Here is a 13,136-nt window from a genome sequence, read left to right on the forward strand (position 1 = left end):
ACTGTAAAATTTTTTAAAAACTCTTCAGAAATAAAATTATGCTAATTGTTTTTTGAAAAGCTCATACATAAAATAATATACTCCATCTTGAATCTATCCAATTTTACGTGAAGATGTTTGACTGTTTTAAGATTTCTTTTTAAAATTTATGGTCTAAAACATACCAGGACATTTATGTTATGATAAAACATTAGTATTAAAAGTTAAAAAAAAGTTTAAGACGAAGTTATTTTTAAATATAAGAATTTATCATTCATTTTAAGACAAATAAAAAGAAATTTGTGTCAAATAAAATAATAGTTACTCTCCGCAAAGTGCTAGCCATTACTAATTTGACATTATAAATACACCATAAAAGAAAAAGACAGAAATAACGCTAAAGCCCAACTCAGAGAATACAAAAGCCGAAGTGAAACCAAGAAAAAAGAATCAAAATCAGCAGCAGCCAACTTCTCTTTCATACACACATCTATACATAGAAATATACTAGAGAGAGAGAGAGAGCGCAAGGTTCTTATTGTTATTGTCTTATTGGTTTATTGCATTGGGCACAAGGTGGATATGCAGCAAAAGAAGAAAAGGTGGAGGAATTCTGTTCGAAAGGTGTTAAGTTGTGCCATTGCTGTAATAACTTTTGTGGCTCTGCTATCAGTACATGTTCATGTCCCTTCCTTTGATGTTACTAGGTTCCCTCACAACAAACTTCCTATGGTACTACAACTGCAATTCCTCTCTCTCTTTCTACAGTTTCTGTTTTGTTCAAGATGTAGTGAAACTATATAAATATTTCTTCAATTTATTTTTCCTCTGTTATCTTGATCTTTGTTTTGTTGCATAACTTAGCTTTGGTTTTGTATTTTCGCTTCGGTCGTCATATTGGTTTGCTTGTTATTGCCCCTCCCCTTTTCCTTCCTGAGCCGAGGATATACCGGAAACAACCTTTCTGCCTTCTTAAAGGCATGGGTAAGGTATGTCTACGCTCTACCCTCCCCAGACCCCAAGACCACTTGTGGGACTACACTGGGTATGTTGTTGTTGTTCTTGATCTTTGTTTTGAGCATTTTTATTATTTCAATGCGTGTTTGTGTCTTATTAATATTTTATTTTTTAAGTATTTTGAAATCCCATTTCAAATTTTTCATCAAGCTACTGTTTTTAGGTGATTCATGATATTGGAAAATAATTTCCAGAGTTTTTTCTTTGCTTTTTAAATTTTAGCTTGTCGGCGTGTTGTATTTTCTTATTCCTGGTTCGCTATTAGTACATGTTGTGTCATTCGCTTCCGTTACCTTGTTACCTTGTTGTTGCAATTTTTTGTTGCTTTGGTTTCACTGTTCCTTGAGCCGAGGGTTTACAAGAAACAACTTCTCTATCTTCATAAGTTAGGGGTAAGGTCTGCGTACACATTACCCTCCCAAGACACCACTTGTGGAATTATACTGGGTTTTTTGTTGTTGTTGTTGTAGGCGTGTCTATTGGGCTTAAACATAGGTGAAATGGATACAGAGGATTAATGCGTAGCAGTTGTTATTGTTGTCGTTTAGGCTTGTTCATTAGTAGTATGATTTTAATACTGATCTAGGGTGCCTGAATATCTATAGCAGCATGAGTTTTCATACCAAAGATTGAGTGGAGAGCGAAGCTGGATTCAGGAATTTGCTCCACCCCATTTCTCAAAAGCTCCTGTTACTGCTAGCAAGGTTGTATGTTCTTTCAAAAATATACTAAAGTTTTAACTTTTAATATCTCAATTTTAATAAAAAAGAATTCTTTTCATCTTAGTAAATTGAGAGTAGTTATATATCTTTCATGTTTTCACTCCTTTAGATTTGACAGTTGGATGGTGCAAATTGGAATTGGACCTTGGATAAGTTATGGAGACCGCCTCCAAATCGAGACTATGTTCGTTGTGTTGCACCAACTTCATTATATACGTGTAAGTCATTTCTTGTTTCCTATCAACAAATACTTCAAAATAGCTTAGTCATCCTTGTAGCAAACATAAAGAGGACTATTCTGTTTCTTATCTTTCATATTAGTGCATTTCATCTCCAGCTCCTCCAGAGTCTCGAGGCTACCTGCTTGTTCATACAAATGGTGGACTCAATCAGATGAGGGCCGGGGTCAGTATTTTTCTACTCCCTTCTCCTTGTCACACAGTGTGCATCGTTAGATGTATCTTTTTTTGGCACACTTTTCCTTTATATTGAGCCGCGTAACAGTTTAGCCATAAATGTGAAGTTCAAACTATTTATGCATAAGTTTGGTATGTCATTGTTTGAACTGAAAGCAGTTATTGTTGTTTTGTAGATATGTGACATGGTTGCTGTTGCTCGTATCATAAATGCTACTCTTGTAATCCCGGAGCTCGATAAGCGCTCACTTTGGAAGGACTCTAGGTCTGCAATGATACTTTTATTGTTCATTTCCTTTCTTTTAGTATTTTCATGCTCCAATTTAAGTGTCAAATTGCAAAGGAATAGTAGCATTGTTTTCATCCTATTATGTTTAATCAGCAGCCTCTGCTGCAAACTCATGTATGCGGAAACACTTACTCTTCTGCTCTTGAATTGCAGCAAATTCTCTGATGTGTTTGATGAAGACCATTTCATTAATTCATTGGCAAATGATGTACGGATTGTCAAAAAGCTACCAAAGGAACTTGCATCTGCAGCTAGAGCAGTTAAGCATTTCAGAAGTTGGTCTGGTGTAGATTACTATGAGAAGGAGATAGCTAGTATGTGGGATGAATACCAGGTATATATCTTGCACATTTTTTCACACAAGGAAAGCACAAAAAAAAAAGGAAAGTACTTTATTATGGCTAATATATCCGAAACAATTTTGTAGGTGATTCGAGCAGCCAAGTCTGACTCAAGGCTGGCAAATAATAACCTGCCTCCTGACATTCAGAAGTTGCGCTGCCGTGCTTGCTATCAAGCCCTCCAATTTTCTCCCCAAATTGAAGCAATGGGAAAGGTGATCATTTTATTTATGCTTATTATTGTTTCTGTAATATCTCCACTGTTATATTGTCACAGTCTTTCATGTCATACACTCTTTTATTCGCAGTTGTTGGTAGATCGTATGCGAACCTATGGTCCATACATTGCTTTACATTTGCGCTATGAAAAAGACATGCTTGCCTTTAGTGGATGCACACATGATCTATCCCCAGAAGAAGCTGAAGAACTAAGGGCAATCAGGTAGGTTATTATGACACGAAGCTAACTGATGTTTGAAATCTAGAAGCATATGCTAGTAGGAAATGCTTCTAGAAAGACAGAACGCATATGACTTAAGACTGTTTGAATATAATAACAATTGCTTTTATCTCATTATCGGAAACAACTCCTTTACTGTCACAAGGTAGGGGTAAGATCTGCATACATTCTACCCGTCCCAGACCACACTTTATGGGATTACACTGGGTTTGATTTTGTTGTTGTTGTTGTTGCTTTTATTTCATTGTCTTTACAATTTATAGGGAAAGCATCCCATGGTGGAAAGTGAAAGACATTAACCCTGTAGAACAAAGAGGCAAAGGCTATTGTCCATTAACTCCTAGGGAGGTGGGGATGTTCCTTTCTGCTCTTGGATTCACATCGAACACCCCGATTTATATTGCTGCAGGAGAGATATATGGGGGTGATTCCCATATGTCTGATCTACAGTCTCGCTATCCCTTACTAATGAACAAGGTTTGTTCTTCACAAACCTACCTCAAATAGTTGTTTGATGTTTTCCTTATTTCTGGGATCATAATTTCTGAAAATTTAATAGTGAATCACTGTGACTGTGGACGCCCATAAACTTATATTTTCTGAGCTGCAAAGGAGATTAACCTCTAACACCAAATACCATCAATTAGCTTTATTATGAACACTTTCTTTATGTCAAATATGTAAAATCAAACCACAGCTTAACGTTCTGTCACTAATATACATCGCTATGATATCCCTTTAAGTTTTCGTTGGTAGTTGTTTATTGAAAATAAAGCTGGTTCTGTTGCTGGTTGTTGATATCTGCTTTTGAAACCAAGTGTGAGATTCTATTTGCATCCAAAGAGAGAACGCAGAATAAGTGTGCAGGTTTACTTACCTCAGCATATCCTGTTGAACATCTTTCCTGAGCTAACTGATAGCTGCTGTGAAATATGGCTGATAGAAGTATTACCTTACAGCTAAATCATAAGGTTGTAATTGTTGAGACAGACAGCAGAACTTTCAATGTGACTAGTAATGTTGCCAGCTTTAACTGAAAAGAGGAAGATTAAGCTTGGTAGTGTAGATTGATAGGTTGCGCGAGAAGCCAAGCCTCCAGTGAGTTTCGAACTGTGTGCCACTGGACCTCGAGGATTTCTCGGTTATCAATAAAAAGGAAAAGTTCGTCTATTGAACTGGTAGATTGTTCCGTTTAGGAGTGGAAAAGTAAATTTGTTTAATCATATAGATTTATATGAGACTTGATGATCGTGTCAAACTCTGTCAACTTTGGAGATTTCCATTAACTAAAGAAATGATATGAAAAGAAAAGTGAGATTCTTCTCACCATGATTATATTGTACAGAATCCATCTCATTTCCTAATCCAATATCTTCCCCTCCATATCAACGTTAACTGCCTGCTTAAATGAACAATCTTTGTCTTTTGCAGGAAAAGTTGTCATCTTATGAGGAGCTTGAACCATTCAGCAAGCATGCATCTCAATTAGCTGCAATTGATTATATTGTGTCAGTTGAGAGTGACATATTCATCCCTTCGTACTCGGGGAATATGGCAAGAGCAGTTGAGGGACATCGTCGGTTTCTGGGGCACAGGAAAACAATATCTCCTGATAGGCAAGATTTTTTCCTGAATACACTGTATCAATATCCTTTTAACTTTCTCTTAGTACTTGGTCTGCTAGCAGGATTCGAACTACCTGCTAATATTTTCGTTTAATTCATCAGGAAAGCTCTCGTCCGGCTTGTCAACAAAGTTGACCAAGGTACAATGATAGAGGGGAAAAAACTTTCTGATCGCATTATTGAAGTTCACAGAACAAGGTATTTCAAAGTAAAATTTGTTATCCTAAGTGATACTTAATCAAATTGCTGGTGACATGAATTCTCTTTTAGTCGTGGAAATTTTAGTCATAAGATTTCTTAGTAACAATTGTAAGAGTTACCTGCTTGCTATTATTCTTGTCCTATGTTTCTCGAGGCTGGTCATGTATTGTGGTGTATTTGAGCAAAGGAGTGCAATAGGATTTGCTTAGAGTGTTCCATGTCCTTGGCCTGAAATTAGCATTCCATTTTCACATTTATTTTAAAGCCTTAAAGTGATGCTATGTCAAGCTTTGTTTTGCTCTTATTAGTTCAAAATATCCTTGCTTTACTCAACCATCTTTTGGTCTCTTAGTTGTGAAGACTACGTTCATGACTCCTATAGTCATTTAGTGACCAACATCTCTTCTTTTTTTAATTCATATATAATGTGGTGTTCGAGTTAACTTGCAGCACCTCCACTATTCCACCAGGTATTTGTAACAATTCAGCCCGCTAGTGATATTGTCTGCTCTGGGCCTAGGCCTTCACGGGTTTAAAACGCGTCACTAGGGTCTAAGGCTTGTTAACTTATATACCCATCATCCCTCTTGTGTTTTGCCGATGTGGGACTCTGTCTAAAGTATAGGGTGTTACAGTATTTGTTATCTCTCACCAGCAAAGCTACTGGGTAGCTTTGCCTACCATGACTTGGGTAGATGGGAATAAAATTACGTGCTTGCCTTTTTTGTTTCTATTGGGATTTGGACCATGGTCTCCATTTTGATGACCAAGATATTATATTGCCTTTGGTTACTGAAACTGTGGACTGCATTATCTAATTCATCTGCTTATAGTTGTTATCTAATCTTCTTCCTTGCTCAGGCAAGGATCGCCTAGGAAGAGAAAAGGACCTATTTCAGGAACGAAGGGAATGGATAGGTTCCGTTCAGAGGAGGCATTTTATGTAAATCCTTTACCAGATTGCTTGTGTCAAAAGGAGTCAGCATACACGAACAATTCTAATGCTATCGTGTAGTTCAGTGAAGCGCAAACATGAGAGAATGGCCTGAACTTGTATTGAAGCTCGACCAGGCATCAGCAATGCAGATGATTAGTGTGCAGGATGTATATATACACGACGAGAATTAGATTGTATATATACAGACTTGGAGGTATAGATGATAAAAGAGTACATGATTTCTATTGAGATGAGACTTTCCATGCAGGGGAAGTTGATCAAATTAAATGAATTATCAGTCATATTTTGTGTAGAGGGAGGGACTCATTGAGGAGAAGCACAAGGGTGCACTTGTACATTGATTTTTATATTTTTTTTTGCCCCCATTGTTGGACACTTATTTAATAAAATCCATTCTTGGACATTTTCAGTAAAAGAATAATATCGATTGAATCTTACCTAGATAGTATATTTATGTACAGCATGCACAAAATTCACTTTTACCTGACTACTGGTACCTAGATGGCTGCTGCTTCTGACTTTATTACGTGGTTTTTTTTTTTCTTTCAGTTCTGTAGCAAAGCAACAAAACTATAAACAAGAAAAAAACAAAAATGTGGCAAGAGTGCAACTTCCTGTATTCTCAATGCATATTTGAAGCCAAGCCCCATAAGAGGGCACCTGGATACGAAACATGATTGATTGTAGTATTTAAACTCAAGATCCTGTTGTCTGAATTATGCACCAGTCCCTCAGAACGTAAAACGAGTTTGATGAATTCATTATTAATCGAAAAAATTACTGCTTTTATTTCCATACATGGTTATGTTTAGGCAGGTTGGATTTCCTTTTCTGGTATAACAAGATGTAAGAAGTTGTGTTTTATCGTCTTATCTGTTGTATTTTTTATTCTTTTATCCATTAGAGATTAAACATTCTGTTCGCAATTAGTTAGGCTGCTAAGCTTGGCCCAACCACTGGAGGGGTGAAGTGCCTCACAATCAGATATAGTCTGTATAGACCTGGAGCTGATGCACTTCATTTTATTCATTCCTCCTGATAGATTTCAACAAGTAGCAAATATTTGTTTCTAAGTCTATCATAAAGCTTCTTTGAACAAAAAAAGGTGCAGTGAAGTACTAGAAGAGTTCGGAGCTGTCGAGTGTTGATCAGTAAAGTTCCTTTCTGCAAGCTACTTTGTAAATTGCTCATGACATCAAGACTGATTTGAAGACACAAATTTGCAGATGTGATTTGATATGCGATGGAATAGTAGTTTAGCTTCTTGTTGGGTTAAAACAGCATCACCACGTTATGACTCAAAACTGTATTATATCATATGTGCGGCAAGTAGCATAATGTTTGGGATGAGGTAGGTAGTGCTAGTGTAACGAGGAAGATATGCAATGGTAAAATAAGCTTTATTCCAGGATATGTTAATCCTCTGACCGAAAATATTTAAGTGTAACAGATTCTACTGGATATTCAACAAGTACAAGAGTTAGAATAGAGAAATGTGCATTGTAAGTTAAGAAGGATGGATCATGAACAATTCTCTTTGTAGCAGCAAACTCATTGTATGCTTAAACTAGTTCCATTGGAAAGGCAAAACTTTATTGATCACAATTTTTTCAAAGAGACCTCCCTATTCATTTAAGAGTTCAGATGTAGCAGGGTTGGAACCAAAAATGCCGATTACAGTGGTCCTGGAAAGGTGCCATTCTCCCTCTGCTCATTCCATCTATCTATCTGCAGCCACAATTAAAGCAAAACATGTCATTGTCAAAAGGAAACACCAAAAAGATCTGACAACATGAGAGGATTATCATGAATTTCGAGAAACGCATTATCCACCTCAAGTCTAAGCCTCAGTCGACCTATGAGACTTGTGAAAGTCAAATATCACACAGTGACCAGAATGCATCAAACTTGCCAACAATTCCTTTGCTCCCTCAAAATAATAGATAAAAGGCTGCTTTCACCCGTCTGTTATTTCTAAAGAATAGGCACATTGGTTCATTCATTACCACCCCTTTTAAGTATACTTAACCACTTGTTCATACAGAGATTCATACATATTCGTAATTCTGTAGCATTGACTTGTTTAGACTCAGAAATTATGTCAGCAGGATTCTAATTTGAATCACCTTTTACCAGAGGAGACCGCACAGAGCCAGATCTAACACAATCACAGCCCCAAGTATGGCTCAAAGATCTTCAGATCTGACCTGCTATAACTCTACCATGAATTGGATCACCAATCTATCCTCAACCCATAGCAAATTACAATCAATTTGAACACCAAATTACTAAATTTCTTAGACCAACTAAACTCCACACCATGAGACCACCGCTAACATTCAACTCCCATCTCCATCTCCAATTTCCACTTAAACACGATCAAGACAATTGAAAAATGAAAAATGAAGTCAGTTATCTCACCCTTACGATGAAAGTTGCATAATTTATCAAAAGATGAAGCGAGTTGTAAAATTCTCTACAGGCAGAGGAATGTCTACTGGTTCCAGTGAACCATATTACCTGATTGCTGGCAATCCACAAGCCCACATCTCACCCATCCCTTTGGATGAATTACAGTGCTAGGATTTGAACACAAAGTCAATGGATATGGGCCCCATTGTATGCTAATTTCAATAAATCCTGAGGCGTCATTTTGGATCACATCTCCAGATTTTTCGACAGCTCTGACCTTCTCCCATCACAGATGGAAGATGCTCACTCCCCTCTGGATCCTCTCTGCTGAGGAAGGTGTTAAAGGCAGTCACTCCCTACCCTTTTGAGTTTGCAGTCACTTTATCTCAAGTCAAGCCCCAGACACCTCCGCTTTCCCGATTTAAGGATTTTATGGTCTCTGATTTGTGAGCATCATAGTCAAAGCTCCTCGATACCCTCTTGGCCTCTTTACCACTGCAAAGTTCACCTTCATACTTCTCATAATCTGAATAGTGTCCCTAATCTGTTTCTTCAATTTAGTTGTATAGAGGGATTTGGTGTTGTATTTTAGGATTGCTCAATTGTTGAAAAAAGCACCGAGAATCATTACTGCAGTCTTCACAAATGCTAATAAAGTAAAGTTTGCATTCAGAAGGCTCTTATAATCCAATCAATACATTAACATTTCATGCTTTAGTGATTTCTATTGTTAACAATTCAAATTTACAGATCAAGGCAATCCCTCCACTTTAGGACCTGACTGCTTCCATCCAACCAAATCCAAGGGAAATATTGTACTTCTACTTTACCTCATATTTGCCCGACGTTTAGATGAGTGTGGGATTACGGCAAGCGTACAACCAAGAGCATAGGCATTACATACATACAAGCACTTTATGTATATACTTATTAATATGTGTATGTATACACACACATACATACTAATCTCATCTTGCAATTGAAAAATACAAAATAAACATACCCATTCACCAGGGCAAAGGGATCGGTAATACTTGGCAAACTTGTCACATTCAGGAGCACCTTCACCCTTTGCAGCTATGCATCTGAAAGGCAAACCAACCAAATACATTTAGGCTACATGGATTTATCACAAAAATAGATGCAAACACAAAAGAGCAATGACCAGCATAGCATGTTTACTGACCGATGATATTCAACATATCTTGTGAAGCAGTGCCTTGTCTGATTCGTAGTAGGGAAACGGAAGTCAGCAGGCGCCGTCTCGAGCTAGTTGACAATCACGACAAGAACCACAACACAATCAATAGATAAGATATAGCCAATACACAGAAGTCAAAACTGATTGTCCAGTCAATCTAACCTTGATCTCAGGGGTCTCATCCGCTGATTCTTGATCCCCATTCCCAGAAGTCTCGTCTTCAGTACTTTCGGTGCTTTCTTCACTGGCAGCCTCTACAGGAGGAGAGGCTTCATTAATTTCAGGTGCTGCTGAATCAGAGGCTCCACTGCTTTCTTCAGGTGCAGCAGGGACAACTTCACTGCTCTCAACCACTGGGGTTTCCTCAGTTTTGGAAGTATCTTCCTCAGATGGAGCAGTAGAAGAGGCCTTAACCTCAGTTTCTTCCACTGGCTTTGCCACTGTGGTAGATTTCTCTTCTATCTCTTTCAGCAAATATTGCTGCACATCCAGGATTTGGAAAAAAGTTTGTCATTTGCTGGAAAAGCTTCTATCAGAGGGAGGAAATCTCAGTGGGACAACGAAGCAAATGGTTTTAAGATGTTTCATGTAGTTGAGCTATGGGGAATCCAACAGAAGTATTGTCAATAAAAACAAGTTCTCTGGGAGTGCCCCACATGCATCTATAGTATCAAAATAACAGAAGACCTGAAGAGCTTACAAACTCGTAAACAGGCAAAGGAGACGTCAGGATTTGGAAAAAAGTTTGTCATTTGCAGAAAAAGCCTCTATCTGGGGAAAGAAATCTCAGCGGAACAACAAAGCAAATGGTTTTAGATGCATCCAATAATAGAGGTATTTGGAATTCCAATAATAGAGGTATTTGGAATCCCACATAAGTACAACAACAACAACCCAGTAAAATTCTACTAGTGGGGTCTGGGGAGGGTAGTATGTACGCAGACCTTACCCTAGAATCCCACATAATTATAGTCAATAAAAACAATTTCCATGGGAGTGCCCACATTCATCATTAATATCCAAATAAAGGAAGACCTGAAGAGCGTACAAGCTCGTGAATTGGCAAACCGGACACGCCAGAAAACCAACTCCAAGTAACTATTAAAAGATTCCTAATCAGGCAAATAGCAAATTCCACTTACTTTAGATGGGGACGACAAACAGGGCAGTGTGAAAGGGTGAAGCCTTCTTAACCCACAAAGTTTTAAGCCTCCCGACCCGTGCATTTTTCTCTATTTTGACCTGCCCCTTGCCCGGAATAAACCCTTTCTGCCTCGCTTAAGAGTTCTTTTCTTTTCTTTTTTTCACCTAGTGAGTTTAACGTGTTATTATTCTCTAAGATTTCATTTAATCCGCCCTACACTGTGACGCTTTTGATTATTGAAAAAAAAAATTAACCATCTCTCATGATTACGATTTGACCTGCCTCGCCCTGTTGCCAATCTCTAACTTTTTGTCACTTCCTCGTGTAAACCAAAATCCTATAGATAGATAGGAAAACAGCCAAACAAGGAGCCAAAAACTAACTTTTATCAAATGACCGTCAGCTGATTATTAGCTCTAGTTTCCTCTCAAAATCGCGAATATTTTGAAGTAGTTGAACAGACACCCACAATTAAATTTAAAATATCAGAAAAATAAATTAAACTTTAACTGAATTAGAAATCAGGCTCTCAGCTATACATGCCAATTACACTTGCCTGAGACTTTCCGATCCTTCTTCCAGTGCTACTAATTTCTTATTATAAAAGATCCTCATTTAAATTTGCATATTTCTGAATCTATACATCATTCAATAAAATCAAATTCGTCGGTTAAGAAATTAAGAAAATCAATCAACTAAACATCAATCCAGAATTAGTTGAGATCTGCTGAGAAATTCGATAAGAGATAATGAAAAGAGAAGTACCTCAGATAAAGATGGGGAATTTGAGCTGTCGACTTCTGCCATTGGCGAAGGAAAATTAGCTGATGGGCTAAGGTTTTTGGGTAGAAAGCTCGAGTACGGTGAGTAAAGAATCTATTCTACTTGAAGAGAAGGCAAGAAACGGGGAGGCTATCAGCCGTTAGACACGTTGCAGATATCGAGCTGCGGCCCGTGGGCTTAACTGCCTCGCCATCTTTACTGGGCTTCTTTAGCTTGGTCAGGCTAAAGTGTCCAATTAGCCGCTTTTAGTGTAGAAAATGGTAAGAATAGCTTGGTCAGGGTAAAGTGTCCCATTAGCCGCTTTTAGTGTAGAAAATGGTAAGAATAGCTTGGTCAGGGTAAAGTGTCCAATTAGCCGCTTTTAGTTTGGAAAATGGTAAGAATGACACTAAGTAGTCACTCTAAAGAGTCACTATTTAGGAATTATCTAATGTATTCTAAATTTTAGTTTTTTCAGGATATAAAATATTCTAAATTATTTTTATATGGACTAAATATTATTATAATTATATATGGGCCAAGCAAACATTAAGAGAGAGCCTTCGAAGGCTGCCACGCATCATTGATGTGTTTTCAACAAAGGACGAACACGAAGTCGAGTTGACTTAGCAGAAGGACTAGGACGAGCACTTCCTTTAGCAGGGCAATAACTGCTAGTTTTAGAGATAAGACCTTATAGAAAATATTCTCGGGAATATTCCTCCCATCTGTACTATTAGGGTTTTTGTGGCCCATGTGCCCTTATAAATAGAAAGAGAGAATTGTAGAGGGAATTGGACACTCAGTTGTAAAAAATAATACATTGACATTCTTTGAAGATTCTTGTTTTATCATTAACATACAAAATACATCTTTTCTTTAGATATGTGTCAATATTTTCTCCCACGATCCAAGGAGGATCTGGATATTCTTTGGCTTGTAATCACCCATCATTGTCAGAGGGAATATCAAAGAATCTTACCCTTTTACGGGTGACTCGCTTGCATTTATTTATATAAATGCCATTTATTATCATTTACTACTATTTAATGCTATTCTCTTTGTTCTTGGGCCATTGGATATTGATTTATTGTTGCTATTAATTGCTATCCGAATAATATTCGTGACATATTGCTACAAAATCAGTTAAACAATCTTTTGGATATTAATATTGGCTAAGATTAACTCTATTCTATTAGAAAATCTGATTGTTTAAACCTAGACCTAAATTTTAGGTCAAAAGTCAAATGGCCACCCAAGATGTGGTCGGACCCAAACGCAAGGAACTCTGACGCCCTCTGCGAGTTCCACCAAGAAAGTGGACACAAACAGAAGATTGCATCACCATGAGGCTAGAGGTGGCAAACTTGCTGCAGCACGGGCACCTCAAAGAACTGCTCAGTGACAAAGGCAAGAACACCTTGGCAATGGGTCGAGAACGTCCAGGTCCGCTAAAGCCCCATTCACCGGCTCGAACAATTAATATGATTATTAGTGGCAGTGACAACGCCTCTATCAAAAACATCAAATTCACCACCACCCACAAGCTCAAAAGATCGATCACTCACGAACGGTATGATGAATTCGAAGAAAGTATCATTTTCAATGA

The 13,136-nt window shown here is 37.7% G+C and overlaps 2 protein-coding genes across 7 annotated transcripts; one reads left to right on the plus strand and one right to left on the minus strand.

Moving 5' to 3' along the window:
• Window positions 1–386: 386 nt before the first annotated feature.
• Window positions 387–6,423, plus strand: LOC107828336 (O-fucosyltransferase 7-like). Of its 6 annotated transcripts, none has more exons than XM_016655622.2 (12): window positions 387–711; window positions 1,602–1,700; window positions 1,837–1,936; window positions 2,056–2,123; window positions 2,311–2,399; window positions 2,577–2,757; window positions 2,851–2,979; window positions 3,073–3,206; window positions 3,488–3,701; window positions 4,656–4,840; window positions 4,952–5,047; window positions 5,912–6,423. In XM_016655622.2, exons 1-12 carry the CDS (start codon window positions 562–564, stop codon window positions 6,063–6,065), a joined length of 1,599 nt encoding a protein of 532 aa, XP_016511108.1. In that variant the 5' UTR covers window positions 387–561; the 3' UTR covers window positions 6,066–6,423. The 6 variants fall into 6 exon arrangements, with proteins under 6 accessions (XP_016511108.1, XP_016511109.1, XP_075087181.1 ...); XM_016655623.2 differs by having other exon boundaries at window positions 427–711; window positions 1,605–1,700; XM_075231080.1 differs by having other exon boundaries at window positions 432–711; window positions 2,040–2,123.
• A 966-nt stretch (window positions 6,424–7,389) lies between these two features.
• On the minus strand, window positions 7,390–11,821 carry LOC107828337 (uncharacterized). The gene is made up of 5 exons (XM_016655626.1): window positions 11,531–11,821; window positions 9,784–10,101; window positions 9,607–9,689; window positions 9,424–9,505; window positions 7,390–7,736 (listed from the first exon to the last, which is right to left on the minus strand). The coding sequence occupies exons 1-5, from the start codon at window positions 11,570–11,572 to the stop codon at window positions 7,683–7,685; spliced, it is 579 nt and encodes a 192-aa protein (XP_016511112.1). The 5' UTR covers window positions 11,573–11,821; the 3' UTR covers window positions 7,390–7,682.
• Window positions 11,822–13,136: the final 1,315 nt, after the last annotated feature.

This window comes from Nicotiana tabacum, chromosome 15 (assembly GCF_000715075.1).
Source record: "Nicotiana tabacum cultivar K326 chromosome 15, ASM71507v2, whole genome shotgun sequence".
Classification (NCBI taxonomy): Eukaryota; Viridiplantae; Streptophyta; class Magnoliopsida; order Solanales; family Solanaceae; genus Nicotiana; species Nicotiana tabacum.

What these genes read in the sequence shown, in the direction of transcription:
- LOC107828337 (XM_016655626.1), bottom strand. Translation starts at nt 11,572, where the DNA reads ATGGCAGAAGTCGACAGCTCAAATTCCCCATCTTTATCTGAG. An exon ending in ATGAGACCCCTGAGATCAAG is followed by an intron (nt 9,690 to 9,783) that starts GTTAGATTGACT and finishes ATTGTCAACTAG; the next exon opens with CTCGAGACGGCGCCTGCTGA. An exon ending in CCCTTTGCCCTGGTGAATGG is followed by an intron (nt 7,737 to 9,423) that starts GTATGTTTATTT and finishes TTGTGGCTGCAG; the next exon opens with ATAGATAGATGGAATGAGCA.
- LOC107828336 (XM_016655622.2), top strand. Translation starts at nt 562, where the DNA reads ATGCAGCAAAAGAAGAAAAGGTGGAGGAATTCTGTTCGAAAGGTGTTA. An exon ending in GAAGAACTAAGGGCAATCAG is followed by an intron (nt 3,207 to 3,487) that starts GTAGGTTATTAT and finishes TACAATTTATAG; the next exon opens with GGAAAGCATCCCATGGTGGA. An exon ending in ATCCCTTACTAATGAACAAG is followed by an intron (nt 3,702 to 4,655) that starts GTTTGTTCTTCA and finishes TGTCTTTTGCAG; the next exon opens with GAAAAGTTGTCATCTTATGA.